Raw genomic sequence first — 27697 nt, 5'->3', positions numbered from 1 at the left:
ACCTTTTGTTACTGTACTGAACAGAAACTGCTTAATCTCACTTCGTAGTGTGATATCACTCCATAATACTGTGTAAATAAAACACAATGTTTGTCATGGGGGTTTTATCAGCAGCCTAAAGTTTTCATTATGAACAGAACTTAGGCCATAGCATCTAAACTTATGTAAGCAGCTCATAGATCCTTTCATATGCAGTGATCTGTGGGACTATGATTAGATCTGCAGGGCCTTTTAAATACCAAGTTTGACTCTGTATTACATTCATTTTAGGGTCTACAAAGAAATGTTAATTTTGAATTTAATCAGTCAGGAATTATGTGTTTTGTCTGAGTATATTTGATCCATCCAGTGATATTTCACTCAACTGGCAGTCGTGCCATCATGTGTGTGTTATCATCATCATCTGTATCTTTTCATTTTACTACTATGTGTTCATTCATGCAGCATGGCTTCTCTGTTCCATTTAACCAAATGTGACTAACATCATGTAGTTGCATGCCATCCATGTACTTTTTGGCTTTCACACTAAACTTCATCAGTGTCAACTGATAAGCTGAGGAAAATTGACTGAGTCTCACTGATCTTACAACAGTAAAATATTGTATGTTTAATGTGTTTTAATGACATGAACACAAACCAGGTTGTCATGTGGGTGTGACGGTAAGTAAAGATTTGATATAAACTTTTTGCGTTACAAAATGTCCCCAAAAAGTTGTGCCGATTCTGATATGTTGCAAACAAACTGATGTGTATTCCTGAGCGGATTTATTAGATTTTCACAAAAATACTTTTATATTTTGTACATTATATTTTATGAAGGCATTAAAAAACATTTTCAATCAGATTATACAGGTATTATTTATTGCATAAACATTCTATAGTTTTATTTTTAATTTTTATTTTAGGTCTTTCAGTCCAACAAGGTCTAATATGAAATAGCCCAACAATCATTGGATGTATTGGATGTACGTGTCATCTCATAGCCAATCACCAAGAGTGGCTCTTCACATAATGAAAAACACCTTCATGGTCATCAAAGAGTGAAACTCTCATATAGGCCTGACTCATCACTGCACCTGCACAAACCTAACACATTTTTAACCTAATACCATTTGTTTGGGTTGTTCTAAGAATTGTGTGTTTTCTGATGTTTTATTTCCTCCTCATGGTCAAAACCTATGGACCTTTTCTAACATGTGTGTTTTTATGAAGTAGCCACACCAAGGGTTGATAAGATGCTTGCACTGTCATCTAGTGGTTGGTCCTAGGTCTGTCCACACCCTGAATGGTCAGTTGTACCTGCTGGGTGGGGTTAGCAGTGCAACAGACATGGAACCGTCAACCTCACAGAGTTCAGGGCATTTTCATCCTTATAAAACTGAGTTCTCCTCAGTGACCTCCAGGAATTCTGGTTGCGATAGTAGAAGCACAGTCTGAGCTGACCTTGCCATCAGAGGATCCTGTTTGCTGTGTACTGCAGTGAGCTGTGTGTGTCCTCTGATAAACAACTCTTGAATGTGTGAAATTTAACCAATATTTCCCTTTTTCAAACATCTGTATTTCTTTCAAAGAGTTCAAAATCGGCAGTGATTACAAACAGTAACCTTTATACCTGACATGTACTGAACAGGCTTTTCATCAGTGGCAAATTTTAATGTCTCAAACACTCTTTTATTTCTTTCAGCGTGATCGTATCACCAGTTTCAGGAAAACAGGGAATAAGAAGGAGAAGCTCCTTATACAGCACCCAACAGACCCGCTCTCCATCCTGAATGAGATGCCCGTTCCTCAGCCGCTGTTTGACGACCGCTCCATGAACCTCTCGGAAAAGGAGATCATCGACCTCTTTGAGAAGATGATGGTGAGCTATCTATTTATCTAACACTCAACAACAGCTTTATTAAATCTGCCAAAGAAAAATAAATGATCGGCATTCCATTATGAAATCTTAAAATGTATTCATAAATCTGTGTAAAGAGCACAAGCACAGAAACAGATCTGCTTTTGTGAATGTAGGTGAAGGATTTTGATGAGGCTCAAAGCAAAGTTAGAAAAGTTCCTTTATGTGAACTTATACCAATAGATCTCACGTGTTCTTGTTTTACTGCTGATACGATTTTTTTTTTATAGTTAGAAAAGCTTTGCAGGCAAAGAAAGAAATATGATGATAATGTTATTTTATTTTTTTCAACCACAAAGTAATAGGCCCTGATGAAATTATACCAATGGATTCCAGCTTTTATGAGTAAATTGACAAGTCATATTTTACCAATTTATCACAGGATTAGATCTGAAACCAGAGCTGTAATAGTTGACTGTAGTTCGGCTGATCCAGAACACTTGACAGAACCAACTAGTCATCGCATGTTTATGATATAAATTTAATTATTCCAAAATGTTAATGGAACATCAGAAAATGTCCAGAGTTCCAGGGTTGAGAGATATTGTTTAAATGCCATGTTGAATTAAAGACAAATCTTCACCTGTGTTTATAGTATTGATAAAAAACATTTTACATTCAGATGTGAAGCTTTTGTGATGCAGGGCTCGCCCGCGTACACACGCCAGGCCACAGGCAGTAAAACGCCCAACTTTGAAATTCAATTCCCACTCATCTGTGGGGTCAAAGCTCTGTCACACTTGTGATTTTCTCCATTGAAATGCATTTTTGCCCTTATGTACTGCAGGATTGAAATCTAACAAAAAGCTTTCAGCTCATCTCTTTGAAGTGGGGAGCCGAATTACTCTGGCTTCATTGCATAGGTTGTGTGCACTATTGTGGATAATGTCTCCGAGTGTGTGTGTGTGTGTGTGTGTGTGTGTGTGTGAGTGGGGCCGTGCCTGCCCTTCCTTTTTCCCCACATACAATGGTCTTCTTTGCCAGGGCCAGAGAAATGCGACCAGCGCTCGTGGTTTTCATCAGGCGCCTGCTTAGTGTTTTCTTGCCTGGGTGCTCATCCCTGTCACTCAGTTCACCTCTCAATTACTGTGTTTGTGCTCACAGCGGCGTGACATTAAACCTAGGCTTCATCTCGCTCAGTGACAGACGACACAGAAGACAACACACGGTGTGACACCTGACAGACCTTGACACTTTGGGTCGGGGTATATAATTGTAGCAGTGGAATCCAACAGAAAAAAGCATTATTTACTCGTGTGCTTTTGAAGCCACCACTGTTTGGACTGTAAACCACACTGTAATAGATGGTAAACTTTCCTGCTTTGATGTAGCAATAACAGAAATGTCAGTGGTTGTTTCTTTTGATGCTAGCAGCTCCTCTTCAGCATCTGTCTTTGTAATGCCTTCTCTGTCACACACACACACACACACACACACACACACACACACACACACACACACACACACACAAACATTTTAGTTGCTCTCTTTTTGTCTTGCGTCCATTCCGTTATTGATTGTTTTTATGGCGCTACATGCCACAGCCTTAGATGTCTGGCTGGCTTCAAATGAAGGACTGACCCACTGCCATATTAGTGAGACCTCCGACTGTGCATTAACGACTTGGGGAAAGTGAGAATGTTTTTTTTCTCCGGAAAGTGGTTTACACGTTGCGCTGTGTATCTCAAAGGCTGAATAGCACACAGCCTATTACTGAAAGGTCATCAAAGGGTTCTGGTGGAACTGGGAGACTCCCTCAGTCAGTGGGGAGGAAAACCAAATGAACTCTTTACCAGACTTTTTGAAGCTAATCGTGGAGAGCAGGAGTATGTTCATAAAACTACAGGGAGGGTTACAAGGAATTTGAAAAAAAAAAAAACATTTACCCTCAGAACTGCCTTTACAATGGACTTTGCCCCGTGTGGCCTGTCGTTGGTATAACCCAAGGCGCGCGCAACTGGAACTCAGAGCCACACTCATCAGAATGCACAGCACCAAGTCCACCGGTGTCCAGTATTTGCATCTCAGTCAGGAGGCAGCTGTGTTGCAGGAGCAGACCCCCAATCCAAAGAGGTTTACCACAGTAACGTGTGAACTCATTTCATCAGCGCTCTGTTAGCTGTGAGGCCTTCACAATACATCCCGATGTGTCACAAACCTCTTTCCTCATAACTTCAACACTTAATTATGTCAAGAAGGGTCATTACAGGAACGCTGTGGTGGATGTTTTGTGAAGATGGCCATTCTGAAAAGTCTCCCTCCTCCTGCCACGAATTTGTGTCAATGAATGCTGCATATTGGCACTTAAGTCCTCTGAGCTGGCCATTAGCAGTCGTAATGACATTATTACCCTGATGATTGTTGCACTTGTCCGTCAGCATGAAAACCTCCAGGAGCCTCCTTATTAGGATTGATTTGATACCAGAGCCCGCGTGTTTCTCTTCCCGTTCTGTAGAGAATGTCCTCTCGTTGTCAGGAGTGGTGTATGGATTGGAGGTGCTTGCAGTAGACAGAGGACCAGTGAAAGAAGAATGTCACGTTGCAGTGCTGCTGTAGCTATTTTGAGGTTTTATGTGCCTCGATATACGCCATTGTCACTCCTACTAATAAGCTCCTATGTGATCCCTCAGCAGTTACACCCTACCCCAGGACATTAAAAACAGCCCACAGAGAGTTACTGTGTGTGCCCTGACACATTCATGGATCAGGCTCGAGGGTAAAATAATCGATTTGTCACAGTTGAGGCAAAACATTTTTATATGTCTTCTATTTTTCTTAGATCCGCTTTTCCCAGTGGCACGGACTCTTCATATTTATTTCACCTACAGACACATTTGATGGTGGCCATTAATTGCTCTTTTCTTTGGTGTGAAGCCTGTGGCTCTGTGGATGGGGCTGTATTTGCAGCCTCTTCGTGCTGCGGGGACTTTGAAATTCCTTCCAATGCTATATATTTTATCTACAGGGTAGTCTCAGAAGTAGGAGGACGGTGGCACATTTTTGTTGCTTTGACTCTGAACTTTCTGAAGTCACTGGAGGAAACATTTGCTTTAAAGTAAATTGGTAAATCCCAGTTTTAATTTGAGGATGCTTAATTCTACATCAATAAATTAATTAAATTGTTGCACTTTTCATCCACCGTCCTTGAAATTTGGGTGAATGCAATTTGTTGGTCTAATTAAAAGCTTAAGTCAACATATTTATTATTAATTCTTTTAATTAAATTAATATATTTAGCTTACATATTTGTTTTCAGAGAAGGGGCGCTAGCAGGTCTGTGATGCAGCCGTCTTCACTTACTGCTTCTTTGTAAGTTTGCTCTTCTGGGAGTGGAACACCTGCTCCGTCGGATTTTAGGTGCCTGACTTGGCAAGTCGGGAGCATTACACCGTTTGGCTTTCAGAACCTCCTCGGTCGCCTGCTCTGATTACAAGTCTGCTCAACCAGTGGGGATGTGGACACCATCAAATACCATTAAAGCTGAAAGTCAGCTCATTAACCTCAGCCATTGTTTCATTTTAAATCCGGTGTGCTGGAGTGCAGAGCCAAAAGAGTGAACATAATGTGTCACTGTCTTACTACTGGGGACTGTGCTGTGTGTGTCTATATGTGCAGTAACAGCAGTCCACTGGGAAAGACCATGTTCCTGAAAACCTCATAATGCAGAATAAAATCATATAAGACAGCCAGGGGAGAATATTTTGTGCTGGATAATTCCTAGCTGAGGGTTTTAAGCCCAACTTGAGACAAAATGTTCAAGAGGATATTTCTTGCCCATTCCACAGTCAATTGATACAAACTCGGATCTCATCATTTCAGTTACTCCAGCAGCGTAGTTGAAGATATCCTGGGACTCTTTTATGAAGCCCGAGAGTGTATATTTAATAAAAGAGCATTAATCATTTTAGAAACTAAACATGGAGGGCTCATTCCTGCAGTTCGCCCCCTTGGCAAGCATCCCGCAGGCCCTCTCCTCCTACCCCTCCGCAGCACACTCACCCTGACACATTTTGCCTCATTTATTGAATGCCAATTAAGCAGATAAATTAGCAGGGTTCAAAGATTAATTAAAATGCCTGCCGGTTTCCTTGGGTGAAAAACCTGCCAATTGTAGAAGTTTCAGTCTTGCTTTTTTTTTCTTCTCCCTGTTCTACAAAAGGGATGTTAATAGTTTTCAAGCTCCGAGGGTATTTACTACTAGAGGAAATGTAGTTGAAGGAATTTAGGTCACGATGCCCTGGATGGGATTCCTGCCCGAGCCTCACAAATGAAGCACAATCAAATCGAATTAGATTTACTTGTGGTTAAGATATTCAAGCCGTTACATAATACAGTGTTCTAACTTAGATGTGACATGCTTAATTTGTAATTCTACATTAACTCGGTCGTCGGGTAGTCGCTGCAAAATCCCATCAGCCAAACCTGAGGATGTGGGATTCGTCCCCCGCCTCCCAGCAGAGGGCAGCATGGCTCCACAACTTGAGGTTCAACAGACTGAAACCCTGAGGAGGATGTTTTTTCTCTCTGTTCATTCGAGCCATCTCTTTGTGAGAGAGTGCCTCTGATAAACATCCCCCTCCATTCTAATCATCATGTCATTCCCTAGCTTTTAGTGCTCTGTCCGGCCTTCGCTCCATCCCCTGATGTCTCTCACATGAAAGACGTCTTTTGTGAAGCCGAATTAAAGTAGCACAAAGATAATACTCCCAATAACACGAAGATACCCCCTATTCAGCCCATCCGATGTGATTGCATGCCCTCAATAGAAGCGGCGTTGTTTGATTTTGCTCGCTCGCTCAGATTTGGGATTGCACAGTTCATATAGCGGTAGCCTGGCCGCTGCCTTCGTTGCAAAGACTAATTATTACTGTCATTATTTCCTGTTGCTGCACCTTGTGACTTTGACATCGAAACATGGATGCAAAAGTAATTTATTCAATTGTGGAAGGACATAATCTGATTGCAAAATCTGAAACATTTCCTCTTCTAAAGGGAAACTATTGTGCTGTAAATATCACGGGTCCAACTTTCGGGTTTTAACATTCTCGTCCCCTTCGATGCTTCGTGATGTTAATTGTGTAATAAAGTACAACTGGCATTTTTTATAAGAAAATCATCTTTCCTTGAGATTAGATTTTTATTAATTTCATTTATTGATGTTCTTCACCCCCTTTCAAAAAATGATTTCTACCATTATTGTGCATTAACTCTCTTGCTGCCTGCGTGTTTGTGTAGGAGGACATGAACCTGAACGAGGAACGAAAACAGCCCCTGCGTGGAAAAGACTTAAGCACCAAGCGTGAGATGGTGGTCCAGTACATCTCCGCCACTGCCAAATCCGTAAGTGAGAGAATTAACTTGAGAGCTGTATCATTGTTGTGTGAAGGGTACTGTCTAATTGTAGTGGGTGCGTTGAAGTATCATGACACCCCACTCGACCCTTTAGAGTTGAACTTGATCCTGTGCTGTATTGCTTGCTTCTCCATCCTCACCCGCGCACCCTGACTTCTGTCATGTCTCACGCTCCACTCTTCACCGCAAGTTTGATTTTGTTTTTTCTTCGTTGTTTTTCCTCTTCTGTCACAATCTAAGGGCTTTAAATTATAGTCACTCACTCGCTCAATTCCAGGTGGTTGGTCACTGCTTGTTGGATTGTGTGTTCGCATGAAGATTGTTGGATTGTGGTGAACATGCATGAGTGTTTATGCCCGGTGGTGGTCCGCTTGGATTTGAGTTTAAATAAAGACTAATTTACCTTTTGGTTCAGCAGTGGTACAGAGGGGAAACACAAATATATAAGGCAATGTTCAGCATAAGCCTGTGAGTAATTCAAATTAAAGATGCCTTTCATTTTTGACAGACTTGAGAATAATACACGTTAGGATCTCACTGCTGATTCATGTAGTGTAGAAAGGGACCAGATACATCATCACTTAAATCCCAAATCAGCAATAAAAAGCACTGCTTGGTTTTTTGACTGTAATCCATGAATGTATGATGAATTCTTGAATCATCCTTTGAAGTTATGGCCACGCTTGTCAGATAAAATTCACATCTGCACCGAAGAAGAAAGTGATATCCGTCCCCACCGCTTCTCAAGCTGGGCAGTGCTCTCTTGACATCATCATTCATTACCTTCCTCATTGTTATGGTAATTAACTGGCATTATTGATAATGATGATTATCTGAAATGATTGAATTCCTCGCAGGGCCCATTATGCCTCGCGAGCGCCGATATTTTATTCAAATGAATAACGTAATCTGTGTAGTCAAAGGACGGAGGACAATATGCAGCGTCTGTCAGCTCCCTGCTATCACTTTTAATAGGACTGAAGGAGGGGGACGGCTGAACGTCAGTGATGATGTATCTGCATACACAGATTCAAGCAAGTGCACACATACAGTTACACTGGAACACTTGTACATCAACACAGTATGTTACATGCTGATAATACATCAAGACAACTGAGCTTAGACTTTGTGTCAGACTGATATTAATGTTACACTGCTATCAAATGTCCTCTGCAGTCACAGCCTCATCCATATGGATTTTTAGGGGCTGACACCTAATACAAATATGTATTATTTCTTATTAATATATATCAGCCGATGTATATTAAAATTAAAACAATGTAAATGATTCCTAAGATGTCATTGTCAAACCTGTACTATATGCAATTAAGGCTTGATATTTTAGACAAACCCAATTATAATTAACTATTAATAAAAAAGCTAACTATATAAAACTTGAAAATAATAAAGAAAAGGTACATATTCTTTGACAACAAGGGCTGCGCGATACATCTAAAAATTAACCATAGATTTTATAGATAGAAATAATGAATACAATTTTTTTCCCTAATAACTAAATGGTGATGGGTTTTGGTGTGTCCGTGTTTTCCTGTGTTACTCTCACTGTTGATCTGACTCAATCTTTTTCCACCAAAGACGTCTGCAGCATTGTGAGATTGCAGTTTGGGGCTTTGGAAGAATTTCCTCTCTGTTTTTGTTTTGTTCTAGAGGATCCCAGTAGAACATCTGTCAAGATTATATTTTTTGATCTTACTCTTACAGGAACAACACTTTTTGAAAACGTATATTTTATTGCAAATACAAGTGAGAAATTCATGAATGTCACCAGTTTTCTTAAGCTGCTTTCAGACAAGCACTGGACCCTGCATCTCCTCTGTATTCTCCCAGGAGAAGGTGCATGTACAGCTAGAAGAACTAGACCATTTTTTCCCTTTATAAACCAGTACATACTGTGGTAAGAAGAAATATCCCCCAGTAAGGTGTCCCATTTTTCTTGTTTGGCTCTGCTGATCTTTTCAATTGAATTTGTGCTTTAGTGCCCAACCAAAAGTAACCGAAATAATTTTTTAAGGGACATTTTATTTTAAATTGCTAGGTGCTTGATGTTACCTTCAGAATATTCACCTTTGTGTGTGTTTATTCATCATTCATGCATGTTGATATACCACAAAGGCTTCAGCACTGTACTTATACAAAGATATCTGACTTCAAATGATAGCTAATATGAAAAAAGGGTTGTAATCACTTTGTTTACTCTAGTAAAATATATCTTTCAAATGAAAGTCAAAGCCTTTTTCCCATCCCTTGTGAATTGCCACCTCTCTATTGGTCTATCACAAGGCAAGATTGAGAACAGTCCCATAATCTACCGAGGTGCCTCAGCAGGAGACTAGCAAATTACCCCTAGCACAAAATGGAATGTCTTTTCCAGGGAGACTTCAACATTGACCCTGTTCATCTGGATATGAGCCGTGTTTCAATGGTATCCAGTTCCGCTTTTGCAGGAGTGTGTCTGTGGACGTCCTTGACCATCAGCTTTGCATGAATCATTGTCTCTCTCTCTCTCTCTCAACTCATTTCTCGTTCTTTCTTCTGTCTGTAAATGTGCGCCAACCTCATTTAAACCTGCCTTATTCCTTCTCCACTAATACAATTACTTACTTTTCTGACATCTTCTTTTACTACAGACAGTGAATATGTTCTTGTTTAAATGTGATGTGGCTTCACCTGCAGGAGAAAAGAAGATGGCAGAGTCCATTGTCCATTATTATTTGAATTTGGCTGATGTTTTGCTTGATGTGACCAACAATGTGCCACCTTGTTCTCCTAATGGGGCCTGACCTTACTCAGATCATTAAGGCCCTTTATCATTATACTCATAATTAGTATTTATTAGCACCGACTGATGAATCATTTTTTTATTGACATAGAGAAATAAAAATGTGCAATACACACTTGGCATAACAATTTCTGGAACACGATGAACGAGTCTAGCATTCACTCAGGGTTTTTAATATCATAATGAGATACAACGCTTAAACCAAAGAAAGCAGCAAAAAATTAATGCTGAATGTTCTCAACCATTTTTTCCTCTGTGTTCAGACGGTAGCCTTCTGCTCTGTCAGATACACAGTGGACGGTACAGAGGTGGAGTCGGGGTGAAGTGAATGTTTTACTTTAGTTTCCAATAGAGATGATGCTTTACCACATGTATAGAAAGCAATGTATACAAATAATTTGAGCTGCTCCCATTCAACCCAGCATGTTTTTCACAATATGCTTAATTCTTTTGTTTAATAATTGGAAATTGAGATCAAGTTAAAATCAAAAATTGTGTAATCTTCAAGCAGCTTCCCCCGTCCAGCAACATTACCTGCAGGCAGTGAATCTGCAGTGACGCATGCTCTTCATTCAACTTCACTCAGTTTTTCTATTAAATAGACTTTATAGACATTTTTAAATTTGTTTATATCATTGAGTTAAATGTTGAAGTGACAGTGCTGCTGTAAATATGGTTGCTGATCCCAAACATCTAAATCATCCTAATAGGGTTTTCCATTTTATTCCTTTCAAATATCAAATATTTAGTTTAGTTCTAGATGAGTCAAATTTAAAGAAATATAGTGGTGACGTAATTGTACTGACTGTAAGGTGGCAAGCCTTTGGTCTAATAATTACACTGACACATTAGGGTATTTTTAATCATGGGAAGCATTACACATTCACACACACCCTGAATGCATGGACATACATTCCCTCCATTTAACCAACAACTCGGTAGTCGTACCTCATAGCAGTTGTTCGAGAACAAGGTGTCACGTTGTATTCAACATACAAGCTTGTTAATGAAACTGTGCTGTTCCCCTCAAGCTCTTCCCTGCCTGTGTGAGCAGCCTCAAGATGGTGTCTGTTATTTTGGTCAACCTGCTCTAAAACAAGATTTTAAATATTTGTATGAGCAATTACAGGCATCAGCATCTGTGGAATATATCTGTGTTCTGATTTGTCGGTGTAACTCATTAAAATGTTTCCAACCGGCAGTAATCACATGTCTGTACACACGGGGGGCTTGACGAATAATGGGAAGTACTTAACTCTTTGCTATTAAACCAGCCAAACCAGCAGCAAAGAAAATTTGCATCACATTTTCAATAAAAAGATTTAAACCAGCTCTTTCCTCAGAAAAAAAAAAATCATGACTTCAGTATCATGCAGTGAAGACGATCTCGAGTTCCTCCTCACTCGACAAAAGAAGAATTTCCTATTTTACGAGGTAGGGAACGAGGAGAGTTCCCCTGCCTCGTACAATGGGCTGAAGCTGCACCACAGCCCGGGCTCCTGACATACTTCAGTGTCGATGGGACACTTTGAAGTCCTGGTGGGAATGCTAGAGCCACATCTGAGGAGAAAGAGGACCCTACTGGGATCCTATAAACTGGCAATCCATCTGAGCTATGCTCTTGTATAGCCTCACAAACTTTTGTACAGCGATTGGTTGAATTCCTTACTTCAAGGTACAAAAGCTCAGAAAAATCGCTTTTTGCATTGAGAGATTCTTCATTCACCTTCTGTGTCAAAGTTCTTATTACAAAAACTTAAAAAATATCTATAAATGTGCAAATGAATCACACAGAAACGTCCCCTGGGTGCAAAGACCTTTTAAAGAGTGACATGCTGCAGTGGAGAGCAAGAAATATGTGGACAGACGGTATGATTCAAAAGTAGTATGTGCGTGGTCAGGTGGGCCGTGCGTTAAACAGACTTTATGGTGATCATAAACTCCTGGTAAAGGGATGGAGAGGGGGAAATCAGGCATCAAATCGCCACAGACCTGCAGTTTGAAACTGACAATAAAAGAAATGGAATGGTAGATTAGAAGAGAATGAAGAGGGAGAGGGGTGGGAAGTGGTAAAAGACGAGGAAGAGTGTTCTGTAACTTCCTGCAGTCAAATGCATTTCCTTGGAAACATGCAGCCGTCAAAGAGAAGCTCAGTCACAGATTAGAATACATTTCCTCAGCTGACAGACGCCCTCCGCCTGTGAAACAAGCTCCACAGTGCCAGGAATAAAATACACTCCTGCTGCCTGTCACTATTGACAGATAACAAGGTTAAACTCTTAGAATCGTACTGACTGCATGTGCTCAATGTGGTTCTGCCACACAAATTTGACACTTGAAGCCCAGTGCTAATGGCAGCTGATTGATTTCAGCCCGGGAAGACACTCTGTGGCCCCTTTGTCCACTCGAGCCTCTGTTCCTCTTCTGGGATGAATCTTTGACTCTTTATCAGTCCGTCACAAGGACAATCATATTTCACCCCAAGTGTTTAATCAAGTCCCTTTTGTGGTTATAAGCATTTTGACTCATCCCTTCCACAGATGTTGGTGCCATGTATTGATAATACCTTGTGTTTCCATGCTTTGCGAGCTTGCTTCTCTTAATGTTTTATTAGGAATTTGACAAATGAAAAATTGTAGCTACCGAAAACAGACATAATCTTCAGGATGTCATTATTATTAAAGTTCTCTCGTTGGCTTTTTTTTACAAATGTTGTTGTATTGTGTGTGCTGTAATTGTGTGAAGGATGTTTGATGTCACACAAGTTGCGCCAATGCCTCAACCTGTTATGGAGAGGACTCTGCAGCCTACTAATAATTGTGCTATTTGTGTCTTTTTGCACATTAACCTTCTCCGCTGATCGCTGCATGCAGATAACTGGAAGCAAAGTTGCGGTAAGTTGCCCATTATTTACTTGGCTTCTAAAACTTGTTTTTTCTATGTCTCTTCACCCCCCCCCCCCCTACACACACACACACACACAACACAAATACATACACACATTTATATCCTTTTGGAACATTGTCAAGGAGCGAGTTCCGAAGTGTGCTAGTGGGGTCATTTTTATGGCCTGGGTTTTTATTTTCAGCACTGATACTGCTAATGGTTGATCATTTGGAAAGGCAATAGATTGTCAGCACAATTCTTGCATGTAAATGGCAGCACTTTCGGATGAAGGATTTAGAAATTATACAGCCTGAAAATGAACTGGATGGCTTTTTTTTTGGTTGCAGTTTCTTTTGAAATACATTGCAGTGTAACGCCTATTAGCATTTCCAACAAAGAGATAGCTTTTACACAAATGCTCATAATCTGCAGTGTCATCTGTTTGTGAGAACACAGTGCATTTTCCAATCGTGGAAACTCCGCTCTAACTCCTGAGCATACAGCTGTAGACAGTGGAAAACGATCACATACATTTGTTCTGCCCTGTATTCTTGGCAAAATGATGCTGGATATCTTTCAACTCTTTCGACAATGGTACAGCAGTCTATTTAAAGTATTAATACTGGGACAATTACTGGAAAAGTTTTTAAATTTTAAATTTTCCAAAGAAATTATAAACATGATGCAATATTGTCAAATGTTCTTGCATGGATCCTCTCAGGGAGCCGGATTTATGATGTTTGATGTCACCTGACTAAATTTTCTCAGTCAGTTCAACCTGTTGAAGTCAATGCAAATCACAGTAAAGTTAAATTTGATTTAAAAATGTGAAAGTTGGCTGAAATTTTTACTTCTAAATTCCCAGTCAGGGAGGCTCTCTGACATTAAGTGGATTTGAATGTTGAGAGGAAGATGAAGTCTCTGGTTCTTCTAACACAGAGCGACTCTGGAGTTTCATCAAACTTTACATTTTACCTGCCCAGGCAGCAATGTCCTTTTTGCATAAATTACATCGTGCATTGAACCTGGCAAAGTGGATCCATGGCTTTTAATCCTGAGACGCACATTGTCGTTAATTTTCTCAAAATTCAACTCCTATGAGCCCCATCTGTGGGTGTAATGTCTTTTGTCCTGTGTGCTTCTATGACATGTCAGTAACATTGTTGGACAGCCAATCCCCAGCACCATTACATCACGATTCGATGCTTGCTGTATGCTTATTGGCTCACTGTCACTGATAAGATTTCAGCTTAGGTATCGAAATTCAATAATACCCAGGTCAGTCTCAAGTGTTGAAGGTTGGGACCTAGTCTATGGCTCAATGTTTGAATTTGCACCAAAACCTCACTCTTTGAAAGAAATGAAGCCTGCAAGACTGATTCATTACCAAATCATTTTCTTTACTTTTCACTTTACCAGTTAACAAGAGATATCCTGAAAATGTTAATGTTATCTAGGTACTGTATTTTATAAGCAACTGGTACAGTGTTGGCGAATGAATGTTGCACCCACATGACTTTTTTAGAGAACAGTGACTGATGTGGAAATAAAAGGACAGCTCTGCTATTGGTTGAGCAAATGTTGAATTATCCCTGTAAATGGTGTTTCATTGCCTTTGGAGAGCTTTGTAAGGATTAAGAGGACTGTAGAGCTGAACTGGAACACAGACAAGGTAAAGCAGCACACTGTGACCTGGCGACTGCTCTGTCCATGCTCTCAGACTTTGAAGCATTTTACAGAGACGTTTTGTATCGATTGCATTTTCTCCCTCTTTGTCAAACGGTTCTTTTGTGCTTGGTTATTTCTGTGAGAAGAGTGGGTTCTCGGCTTGGCCTTTATGGACGTGGATGGAGTAGCTCTCGATCGGCGGCAATGGCCACATTGTGTTCAGTAAATGGAATATGACAGCATTACCCCAGCTTGTAATCATGACTGCTCATCCGAGATGTGGAGGCCTACTTGCAGACGTTCTGCAAACCATGTCAAAAAGGTGCCAGGGACCCAGTTTGTCAAGAAGTTTTTCTAAACTCAAGTGTACACTGAAGCATCTGACCCGGCCTTTGGAACCTCTGTGTAAACCCGGCAATAGCACGTATGGTTAACATAGTGATAGTTCTGAGCTGTCATTCTTTAAAGCTCCACTGAAAGAGGAAAAAGCAGAGAAGGCATTTAGCCTGGTTCGCCGATGGTGGGCTCTCTGCTTTGCTGGCAGATTCCCATTTTCACGCTGTCAGCGTGCGTCAGTGGGTTAGAGCGCTCTCAGGTGTGCTGGAAGGCGAGTATTAGTTAAGATTGTCCATAGGGAACACACAACTCTAACTCCTCTGTCTCAGGCATGAAATCTCTCTGGCACTTTCCCCTCTCCCAGTAGAGATGGAGGGGGGGGAAGAGGACTGTGTGAATTGGTTCTAATCCAGTCTGAGAAGCGTGTAAGTGTGCAACATTGCTAAGTCTCATACGCTCCCTTCACCTCCTTAAGCAAGATTGAGGGAAATACGAGCAGCACACATATAGGTAACAAGATGCCTGCAGTTACAGCTGAACTCTCCAGAAGGACCAGACACCTCTTCTCTTCACAATGTGCTGCGGCTGCCTGTTGACCACTGCGACGACGGCATCAGTCTCTTAAGATTGGCCTGATTCACGTCACTAGTCAGGGGCCATGTTGTAGCAATCCATCAATGGCTCCTGCCGTGTTACTGCGAAAGCCGACTTCAGTCTCCCCTGCACCGCCATTGACAAACTCTGCAGCTCAGAGGAATGCTGCTGAGACCATGACAGCCCATGAGTCAAGTTGTGTGCTCTGTGAGTTGAAACGTAGCAATCTCCGGACCACCGGGGGGGGGTGATCAACATCTGTGTGGACTGGACAGATGATGCCTATCTCCATGTTAACATGCTGGTCAGCTCTGAGGTGTTGGGCAGGGCTGGTTGGTGCAGTTGTATAAACTCTGTGTGTACGTGTCGTCAGTATGATTTGATCAAGGATTCAAAAACAACTCGGGCTTGCGAGAAAAAGATTGATGAAGCTGCTCTAAGTCATAGAAAAATCATCTTAAGAATCCATAAGTTTTGGTCTTTTAATTTTTCTCCCTGGCTTTATTGTACTCCCCGGAGTATGTTTCCAAATTTAAAACAGTTTATGACAATGTAGGGTTCAAATAGGAGATGTCACAGTAATAATTAGAAAAAAGAGTCTTTAATGAAATTACATAAAATATGGATAATTTATAACACTTTGAAATGTAAATGTCCCCATAGTGGGACTAATACAGGATTATAATCATATGTATTTTCCATAAATTAATAAAATTGATACCTTTTACTGTTGCGTGCTTGGTTGATTTTGTGTTAAGTTAAAGGGACTTCTCTGTCTTTCTGCCTGATTTGTTACTGTTGAGCCACAAAAAAAGGGATGGCCGGTGAAAAGTTTTTTTTATAGAGGATGTCTAGGATCCGTGTTTGGAAATGAGGACGGCAGAGAGAGAAAGTTGCATTGATATAAGCCCATACAGATAGCTGGCTCATCTTTAACAGTAAATAAGTGTTTGTTCACTGTGCCAGGAATGCTTACGAAGGTTCTTGTAAAAAAAAAAGAGGAACGAATATTGTGAGGCTGAAAGGAAATCAAGGCTCCCTCCCTTCTTGATTCCCTCTTTACCTTTTAAAACCACATGCCTGAAAATACTTTTTGTTTCAAGCAAGCTATTAAACTGGGTACTGCAGGTTGAGCAGATGTGATGTGGCACATGTCCTTGGTGCTTTAAAAGAACGGCAATGAAAAATTAATCATGTGCCTCCCATGCCCTCAGCCAGTGTTCACCATTGATTCTATCTTAAATTAAGATCAAAGATACATGCACTGGAGGGGAACTGTATGAATAAGATGTTTCTTTGATTGGCTGAAAGCTTCTTTTAGAGCTAATCTGATGAAAATAAAAAGTTGTCTGGGAGTAAGATGAGGAAAGATTTATTCAATAAACTACTATTAAATGGCTTATCTAGAAATCTGGAGTCAGCCGTCGTTTTAAATGGACACACCGAGTATTTCCTGCTTCATTTACTCATATGTCCTTAGTGGCAAACACTATTTACAGCTTTGTTATTTTACTGGGAAGTTGGGGATCATAGAGGTGTGTAGGACTTTCTCTCTGCTACGCTGGTGACATAGATGTGAACAAAAATGTAGGCACCTGCACATCAAAACATAACACAGCATCTGAAGGCCCTTTACAGAGTAAGGCTGAGACCTTGCAATATTATATAAAGAATCCAAATAGTTTGCACAATAAACGAGCAACTAGCAACAGTGTAGAGAAGAATAAACACCATTTTTTAATATGAAGCAACCTGCAGTAGAACCAGACTCGGAGTGGGAGACCATTTGCCTCAACTGGTCACATTTAAAAATGGACAAGTCGGGGTGGAGAGGAGAAAGAAAGGGAGAGAAAAGAGTCTGGGGTTAATATAGATGTGGAGAAAAGGCAATTAAGTGATTTTGATCAGTCAGTGTAAATTGTCTGTACCAAACACTAACTAAAGAAAATATAATAATTAATAGTAAGTCTGAGAATTCACATTAAAACCCAGAGGAAGATGGTGGACGATGCATAGTAACTAATGGCCGTTTTTTGAGGGTTGGTTAATAAGCAGGAGGGAATAATCTCCTCCTCCTCCTCCTCCTCCTCCTCCTCCTCCTTCTCCTCCTCCTCCTGTGCCAGTGCTTTAGGGAGCGGGATAGTTAATAAGTGTTGATTCATTCAAACTAATGTTCTGCCTAATTTGACTTATTGACTAATACAGATGTAGATAGGTGACCTGATATTCAATAGTTCACATTTCACACTTTTTGGTAATGCTATAATTTATTCTTATTACTCCTCCTCTGTTTCTTTTTATTGAATTAATTTAGTTGCTCTGGGACAAATACTCCGTCTCTATGTGGGGGACTGCTCCAACAGAAGTTTAGATATGCTTGTATGACTAATGCTCTGCCTCCTGGTCTCAGATCAGGGTGTCAAATAATGCTCCGTCCAAAATGCTGTCTCTTTTGATAAGACCTGGTTTTCTCCGAAAGAGTCTGCAAAGCCAACATTGAAACCGGTGGTAAAAAAATTACATGTAGCTAAACTATTCAACACTGGTCAGATTTGGCAGGGACTAATTACTCATGTTTGTGACCACTCATTGGTTTAAATTTGTGATGTTAAGGTTGATGCAAAAACTGTTTCACTGTATTTATGTTTATCCTCAGCCAGCAGTTTAAAATATTTAAGAAAAGTGTTAAAACTATTGTATACAAATAAGAGTAAGGCTTCATCTTTTCATCAGTTATATCAAACTTTCTTAAAGCTCAGCAAGGATGATGACAATTTGCAATTTTCATTTTCACCCCAATTTGGAATTATTTGTTGACTTTCTTATTGGCAAATGATTAATATGTCAATATTCTGTGAATCCAAACAAAATTAGGGAAAGCAGTGAAATCTGAATAATGAAATAATAATTTAACACTGGAGCTTCCTCTGTTAAATACCTTTTAAAACATATATGAAATTTAAGAGTTGCCAAGGTTAATTTTGAAGGACATATACTCGTATACTTAATTAGTTAAATGGCGGAATATCTCAGGCCAAATTTGTCATGTAATACAGAACTTTACAGTCTTCATCGGATTCATCAATTAATGTTTCAACTTTCTGTTTGTCTGGGGGCGTTCATGGTTGGATTGACCTATGTGGGCTGTGTAAGAAGCAAAATGCTTACTGTGACAGAGGGTGGGCTGTGTGGGAAGGATTAAGTCAACACCAGCTCCCAGGGGGGAAGAGAAAAAGAGGTTACTTTTCCATCAGCATTTGTCTTTTCATTCTTCAATTTTTTTAAAATCTTTTCATTCGTTCCTTCCTGGCCATCTCTTCTCCTCACCCAATTCCTCCCCCCACCCATACGACATGTATGTTTTTTTCCCCTTCCTCTTCAATCAGAAGGGAGACCTGGGTTGTGTTGTTTTGAAGGGAACATGAGAGGCTGGACCGGGCACAGTATGCTGATATTGGATTGAACAGTGGCGAAGGCAGTGCTTTATAGTCTCTCTGTATTTGTGTTGGTGTGCGCTCATGCTTCTAAATCTGCGTGTGGGGTAAATAGCCCTGTTTCTCCAGGCAGTTCCAATAGACTTGGATATTACAGCTTGGATTTAGATATTGTGCAGGAGAGAGTATATGATAAAGTATGTGTGGGGGAAGGAATTGGAAAAAAAATAGGATTCTTAGTTCTGTTGATTGCCTATCTGTGATTTTTATATACTGTATTAACACTTCCCCACACCAGTGATGGAGCTTGTGAGAACCGGCTATGCTCTCAGTTGTACATCTCTCCCCCACAGCTCTGTCACACACTCAACGGCACTGTCGACATGCTCAGCTCGGCAGGAGGCTGCTGAAGGGCCGCATTAGGCTCCATAAACTTTATAGCATATTTTTACAACCCGCCTCTCTGTATGCATCCACCATCACATCCCGTCGCATCTGCTTTAACTGTTCACACAGCTGTGAAATTCCGTGTATCCCCATGTTTTATGGTCGCCTGCTCCTCCAGTCACTCCCGGTTTCTTTATTTGCTTCTTTAGCTTTTCGGTTTCGCTCTCCACATCTGTGTATATTTAGTAAGTTATTTGCTTTTGCGTGATGGAGCTGTCTGCTTCTTCAAGATGTGATCTCTATGAAATATGTGGAGTGAAATGTGTGAGAGTGTCAAGATTTGCATGGTAGAACGCTTGCAGTGGGTGATAATGCACTCCTGCTCATAACCTTGCAAGGCTCCCTCTCTCACTCTCTGATGTATCTCAAGTTGATCTGAATGCAGCCTTCATACTGACAATACGGTGACTTTCATTCCAATGTGGGCAAAGGTCACATCAGCAAATGCAACTGGAAAACTGTTGATTTGTTATATCTGTTTCACAACTGACACGGTACATGGTTTAAGGAGGGGAAGGACAAATGAAGAGAAACTGTGGACAGGGACCCGCGGTCGACATGAGAGGAGACTCATGCCGCTGGAGCTGTCGTGTTTGGAGAGAGTCACATTGATGGCCTGTTTATAATCCGTCTCTACTTTTGCAGTAAGCCCACCATGCCCTGTGGGAGCGCCTTACTGCTCAGCCAACTAGTCCACTCAGCACAACTGAGTGCTAACAAGGTATAGTCTCTGCCGATCAGCCGCAGTGTTTTCATAGTGCTGTCATAGTTCGAGGCACAAGAGCAAAGCCACATAATCGCCTCATCAACAGCCAGGTTCCCCCCCCGATCCCCCAGACAGCTCTCTGCAGTAATGATTGGTGACGTGATCAAGGCCAGATCACTAGCTGTGTTATTGTCTGGCTTGCAGTTTCTTTTCTAAGGGTGCTCTGGAGAGATGGGCCACAGTTTCAAAATGGCAGCCTTCAAGCTGAATCACTGTTTAGCTGTTAACTGGCAACATGCGGCTGGCCCTGAATGAATGAATACATGAAAAGATGAATGAATGAATAGAAAACGATGTGCTGGATATCTGGAGGTCTCAGGCTGCGATGACTTAGTTCAAGCTTGGTTACTAAAGCGTTGATTACCTTCACCTGAGGACGAGGGTTCTACCCAGAGTAAGTTTGCACTCCCTCTTCTTCATGCATGATGGTTGGTTGGCCTCAAATTGCCAAACTGGTGGCAGTATTTTTGCAAACTACATGTCCTCGTCCATTTCCTCTGAACACTGCCAAAGTTTGTAGATGTGTATTAAAGAAAAAAGAATAGTACAGAGTTGGTCTTTAGGGATGTTTCACAGCAGTGCTGATGGAATTAGATGGTTGTGTATCATTTGGATTGCCATAAGCACCATAGCGGGGTCATGCATGGGCGATCGTCGGCCTCATATTAAGACAGAGGCGGCAGCAGCTGTTGTAGTACTGAAGGCCAGCACTTGGTGGCAGTGGGTGCCCACTGAATTGGCCGGTTGGCCCAGTGCAAAAGGACTGAAAGCCCCATTGTTGTTATGGAATTGACCTAATGGGTTTGTCTTAGCCCACAAAACACCCCACTGTGTATGCCACTAATCACATTTGTTAGATGTTTGGTCCTTAAAGGGGAGAATAAGTGTGACATGACTCAACGGCATTAAAAGTGCTCCTTCTCTCTGATCAATCCTTTTACCCTCCTACATAGACTGAGAGGGGGAAACAAGGCTGGAAGAGCACACTCAATATTATTATTTTGATGAATCTGTGTTCAGATTCAAAAGTGAGACTTTCTCTGACATGACGACGGCAAACCACCGCTGCCGTTTTACCTTTAACACTTCACCTGCATAATCAAGGCCTGTAAGAAAGCATGTCACCTTACCTGCTATTGTTAAAATATGTTTATCGACAACAATTTTGTCAAGTCATACCTGAGTTATTTATTAGATCGGCCCCACACCGATGTACATACGATTTCCCTTAAAAACAACATATCAGTTCTCTGCTAACAGAACCACACAGTTGGTATCGCACTCTCTTGGCAGCAGACTGACACCACGTCACTCTCGCACTCTCTTTGTGTATTCAATCACAGTTTCTTTCCCTCAGAGAGATCAAGATCAAACCTCTATTTCATTTCTGACGTCACCTCTTCACGCAAGCTGTATTTGCTTGGTGACACTCTGGACCCAGTTTCTTCGGTCAAACATGGTCCTTGCTGAGTCTGGCTTTGATTTTCGGCCCAGGTTTCTTACCCAGCATAGACACTAGAGACAGAAGGTGGCAGAAAGGTGTATCTTCACTCCCCCCCCCCCCCCACCACATGCTGTGCTCACTCTTTTGACTTCCTCCACCTTGTCATTCGGCTCATGCGCCCTCACTAACATACCACATCCATTTTTAATGCACAGCCATTTGATGGTCTTGTTTTTCTTCAGGTAGAGGGGCCAAATAAATTGAGTAAAATAAAACAACACAAAAAAACAAAACGCTTTATATCACGTAGACTTTCATACGGCGGTCAAAATGTATCAAGCGTGTCTTTTGAATTGGGCCAATTACTAGATATTGGCCTGAGGCTGAACTGATGGTAGATGTATGGTGTTCCGAATGGTGATGCCCTTGATGTTGGCTATAGACCCAGCATGTGAGGGGACATCCAATCATGTAGAGATGTCTGACCTGTCTCCTTGTGTCCTGAGTGGTTCTAAGAGATGATCTTTTTAATGCTGATTGGGTGGATGTCATCGTCACACCTGAGAGGCCGGCCTTGAATACACATGGTGTGCCACTGGATGCAATTTAAAAAAAAAACACACAAAAATGTAGGCGCTTACAATGCAGACTCCTGATGTGCATAATTACACAGTCATTTAATAAGACAAGCAACAAATTCAGTGTCGTGTGTGAGGTGTTTTTGTTCCTTCCTGTCAAGATTTCCTATGTTAGCTTTCAGTTGGCTGTCTCTGCTGCCGACTGCTGCTGTTTGCTGGATTGTTTGTGTGTCACATCACATGTCTCTGAGTGAGGAGGAGGAATTTGCAACCACAAAAGAATGAAATCGAGAGGAAAAAAGTTCCCTCCCAAGCCCTGCAAGTAGAACAAAAGAACAGGGAAAAAAATCTCGATGTTATTATGCCGGCAACAGCTTCTGAGCTTCTGATATAAATTAACTAAGGGTTCTAAAATTGTCATTTGAATTATGCCTTTCATCTCCCCTTGGTTTTTAGTGAAGCAGTTCAGCCCAAGTCTCTAGTGAATGTTTTTTCTTACCCTGTTTGCATTTCTGAACAAGCGCCATAACTGTAATGAATTCTATTATTTTAAAACCAATTACTGTTAGTTGGGAGCTGTTCACAGCCGTCGTCGTGCTCTCTGAGGAATAGCGCTGTTGCAGTGTAGACTGCAGTCAAACCTGATGGTATTTCTTCCTATTTCCCAAACCACCCATACTAATGTCGTTTTCTGGTGTTACTATACAGTACATCCTCCATACACAGCACAAAGGTTCATATGAACTTGAGTCAAAGGAATCAAAGCAATGAAAGATTTAGTTGAATTGAGTTGTTTGTGTAATCGGCGGAATACTCTGCTTTGGAAAAACAAGGAACGGTGCTTTTCCCTGGTCAGGATTGCGTGGGTAAAACTCATGATCTGCATCCTTGATGTTTTTTTTTAAATATATGTGTATTAATAAATACATTTTCATGGAGGCTTTTAATATTTAAAAAAGTTCGCTTTACCCAAGGGAATATAACACTCAAGTCCTCACAGATAAATTGTCTTTTCACTCTCACTTCAATATGAACATGTGCAATAAAGCATCACAGAGCCTGGAAAAAAACGGCAGCATTACCTGGAGGCAGTGGATCCACATCAGCAGCAGAGGACAGAAGACAGAGGAGAGGAAGGTGGTGACAGATATGTGTTCTTCACTCAGTGTCACTCAGTGTTCTCATGTCGGGATGGTTTATTGATATTTTACCTCAGTTCTCAGAGAGATGGTGTTGAGTTTATAGAATATACGTTGACGTTGATGCTGTAAACATTATTGTCGTCGCTCTAGAATACACATTTAATTTATTTTAGAAGCGGTTCTCTGGTTTTGCCTGAGTTTCATCTGACAGTGAGTTAGCTTGCATGATGAAAAACATAAGAGCTCTATATCACACACTTTAACATTTGATTGTTCTATGCCAGGGGTGTCCAAACTACGGCCCGCGGGCCATCTGCGGCCCGCCATCCATTTTAAATTGGCCTGCAAAATTCTTTTTTTTTTTTTTTCAAACTAACAATGTAGTAGTACTTTAATGGCACTTACTTATAGCACTTTGTAGTTTAGCTCTATTTTTGAATATATTGTAATCTCTTGATTCTTGTTGTTCTGGGTTTGTACCCTTGAATGCACTTATTGTAAGTTGCTTTGGATAAAAGCGTCAGCTAAATGAAAGGTAATGTAATGGACTATGGCCCCCCCCCCCCAACTGTCAACAGTCCGCTCCAGGGCAGGGGGGCGTGGCCCGGACTTTCGTATTTTTTTCTATATGTGGCCATCGGGATAAAAAGTTTGGACACCCCTGTTCTATGCAATAATATTGTTATCACAATATTATACTATTACAAAAGCTAGCAGATATTCCTCACATTGTGTTGGCTTATACAACGCAGTATTTTCATCAATATATATTGACAGCTGTAAGAGTAGATATAGACACAAAATCTCAAAGAATTGTACAGCTCATTTTGTACAACTTTGAATCATCCGTTCATTCAAAATCCGTCCAAAGAGAGGGGGAGATAAAACAAAACAGAAAAGCAAGCAAATTGAAAGAAAAAGAAAAGCACAGAAAGGATGAAAAGGTGAAAACAAGTGCAACGGGATATAGGGCCTATGCTGATTGGTATTTCTGAAAGCTTTTTCATCCTTCTCTTTTATTTTATTATATGTAATTAATGTTTCATGGTCCAGCAATAGAGTCTCGTCCAAACTCATGTTAGGTCACAGTGTTTTCTTTTGTTCTTAGTAATTATCTTTAGTTGCGACCACAGACATGGACCGACACTTTTACAGACAGCATTGCAAAGTTTTCTTTTGACGCTGCCCTCCATTACTTTCTTTTCTAAGCATAGGACTAATTGGATCCTGCCTGCCTGTGTTTGGAGGTGGACTTTTTGTTCGCTTTTTTTCCTCTCAGAGAACCATTTGCATTCAGCTTCCATCACCAGTGGGCAGGTTCCAGGTTTACATACTTGAAAGTTGTGGCGAACTCAAAAACAGGAGTGAACAATGATCTAAACTCTCCATGATAAGCATACGTTATGTTCCAGTGTGCATTTACTTCCACGCAGAAGCAGAGTGAAGGAAAGAGAAAAAGTGAGGTTAGACACGTTCATTCATTAGAAGCCAGCCACTCCTTCCGCCCTAAAGATTGATTTATAGCTTATCTAATAAGCTGAAAGGTTACCTCAAAACAGATTTTCTCCATAATTGACCAATTTAGTGCCGCTCGATAAGCATTCATGTCAAGCTGCGAATGTTGTCGTACTTCCGTCTATCTCCGTGCTCTCCGCTTTCCTCACGCATCACCGATTCATTGTCAAGATGAGTTATAAGAGGCAGTATGAAATATTCTACATGTAGTACTTTTGCATGTTAACAGGGTGGGGTCCAAAACCTCTGCACAATGGCTGCAGCATTTGCTAGCATCACTGAATGTTCTCTTAATTAGCCCACTTTGCCCAGCAGCTGTCTGCTATTAGAGGCCTTTGTTCCAGGTGTTATCTCATTAGAATGGCATTGATCATCCTAATGACTCCAGGAGAGATTATTGGGCCACATTAGTGTGACCTGCCTGCTCCCTCGTTCCCTCGAGGTCAAACCGCACCGCCCTCGCCCGGCCATATGTTCAGTTGATGGGTTAAGTATGGCGGCCATTTCTTGAAGTCGTGGTCAGTTGTATGTGGAATGACCAACAAATGGGAGGGAGGACTGAGGCAAAATAGAGCTGCATGCTGGGGCAGACGGGGTAATTTGTGGACATTAAGCCCATTCACAGTGTTTGTCAGTGGGCTAATGCCAAGAGTACACAATTCCCTGTCTGTTTATTGGCCCCAGTGTCCTTGCAAAAAAAAAAAGATAATTTTTCTCGGCTGTGTTTAAACTCAATTTCATTTTTGCTTCACATCATTTTCCTTTTTAACAGACGGAGGGCAGTCTGTCTAGCCGTTACCTTGCCTGTGAGCGTAAGGTTGTCTGAAGCAATATTCAGAGCGTTTAATAGAAATACAATTCAACATTTGGAGTTACAGTTGGTGGTGCCATTTATATTTATCGGAAAACCCTAAAGCTTATATTTTGAGCTTGTGTGTTGTGGTTTCAGGTTTGTCTCTTTTGTGTGGATGTTGTGCTGCAGTGGTGCAGTGATGGATAGACAGAGGGCATTTGAGTCCTGATCTCACTCTTTGGTTATAGTCTCAGTATCTTTCTGGACAGACGAGGCTTTGCCAGGGCATCGTTGACAGCTGAGAAGCAAGCGGTTCCCTCCCCTGCCTCGACAATCACAGAGCACAGAAGTACACACAAATCTATGTGTCTCTTCTCTTTGTTTCCCCGTCTTCCGGACTCAAAGCTGGCCGCCTCTGAATTCTGCTAAGCCAGTGAAGCATTTTACATTCATTCTGATAGAGCAAGCGCAACGATCGGATAAATAGTTAGACAGTTAGAGAGAGACAGCGTGGAAGGACTCACAATACTCTGTTTGCAAAAGAGACTGAACTTTGAGATTGTGCAAGCAGCGAGGGCATGCTGTATGCTCAGGAGACGGGAGAGTAGGGGGCGGGGGCCAGGGTTAGGGGGCGGGGGCAAGGTGAGGCTCTGCTCTGAACTGTCATATGTAAAGAATGGTGTTGAATTTTAATCAAACTTATACAAATTTGACAATAATAACAGAGTAAACCACCAGGTGCGTAAACACTATATTTAATTTAAAATGTTACGTAAACAGCGTTTACATGATTTACCCCCCCCCCACTACAGCCCTGACTCTCCTGCCTGTCTCTCTGTCTCACGACTCAGCAGTGTAACTAATCCTGACTTGACCAATTCCAGTAAACAACATTGTAAACCTGTCTTCTGAGCCTCAGTGTGTCTCCGTGGCCTGCCAGCTTTTGACTTTTCCTGCTGCAGGAACACCGTTGTATTACTTGGGGCCTCTGTTTTATACGGTAGACTCAAATGTGCAGTAAAACAATCTTTCTTAATTGCCTCCATCTCAGTGGCCCAGTCTCCCCAAGTTTTCAGGCTCCACGGCCTAATGAAAACGGAGATGCATCAGTTTAATTATAATGTACTTGCCTCTTATCGAGGAGAGATTGTTTTTATTTGGAGCTCATAATGAATTTCTCATCAGTTTGTTATTAACATTGTGCTGTCTGGGGGTCAAGTGGGGAAGCAGCCAGTTCCTTGGCTTTGTTCTCACTGATGGACGTAGTATTTGGACCTGTGTTGGGAGAAAGGTAACTTGTTAAAATGGTATGGGAACGAAAAGCTAAATCATCCTGCCGTCTTCTACCACGCAATTGTGTACGTCAGGTAAAGTGGAATGTGAATGTTCCATTTCTTGTGAAATCATTTTACTTAAGAGCTATTTGTGATGTTTTCATAACAACCGACACATCAATAGCTCCGACGTGTTCAGAAACCTGACGGTTGATGGCTACAATAACGGTGGTTTAATCCATCAAAGAGCATCAAAGCAACATTGCAAATGTTATGGATTTACTATTTTTGTAGCATGGGTGTAAATAACATGAATAACGGCTAAATTCCATTTAACTAATCAACTTACAATCTCAGTGTCCTGGTATAGGGCATGTTACCAGACACCTGAAGTGAGCAGTGCTTCCATGAACTGGTAACGGCTCTGCTTTCCCCAGTATAGCTGTTTCCAGAGGGGTGGAGGCAGGGTATTCTATGCAGGAGTCTGCCAAAGGTTCCGGAATCTCATTGTCTTACCAAGCTGACATATTCTTCCGTGTCTCCTACATGGACGCCACCTCCTTTTTATCCTGGGACGATTGTTTGGCCTTTGGCGGGTGTTAGAAGTACCGTTGTTACGCCCACTTGCTTGCTGTGAGTCTCGGAGACATTTCTCTGCTGCTCTATCACGTCGGCCTTACGCAGACATCTTATGAGGGGACTGGAAAGAAAAGTTCAGTAAAGTGTCCAAAGTAACTAAATGCATTCTCCCGTACAGCCCCTCTGGAT

General features: G+C 41.2%; 1 protein-coding gene across 6 annotated transcripts in view; it reads left to right on the top strand.

Annotated features, from left to right (window-relative positions):
* The window catches only part of diaph2 (diaphanous-related formin 2), a 341319-nt gene that overhangs the window by 13499 nt on the left and 300123 nt on the right, over nucleotides 1-27697 (top strand). For 5 of the 6 annotated variants that reach the window (XM_053428116.1, XM_053428117.1, XM_053428111.1 and 2 more), the window contains 3 exons: nucleotides 1685-1861; nucleotides 7136-7240; nucleotides 12926-12946. In XM_053428116.1, the coding sequence (XP_053284091.1) occupies nucleotides 1685-1861; nucleotides 7136-7240; nucleotides 12926-12946 (303 nt within the window). The remainder of the gene's footprint in view (nucleotides 1-1684; nucleotides 1862-7135; nucleotides 7241-12925; nucleotides 12947-27697) is intronic. The other variant, XM_053428115.1, reaches the window with a different exon arrangement.

Source organism: Pleuronectes platessa, chromosome 8, assembly GCF_947347685.1.
Source record: "Pleuronectes platessa chromosome 8, fPlePla1.1, whole genome shotgun sequence".
In the NCBI taxonomy this organism is placed as follows: domain Eukaryota; kingdom Metazoa; phylum Chordata; class Actinopteri; order Pleuronectiformes; family Pleuronectidae; genus Pleuronectes; species Pleuronectes platessa.
Note: the sequence above shows the minus strand (reverse complement) of the source record. Positions and strands in the feature narration are given on the sequence as shown.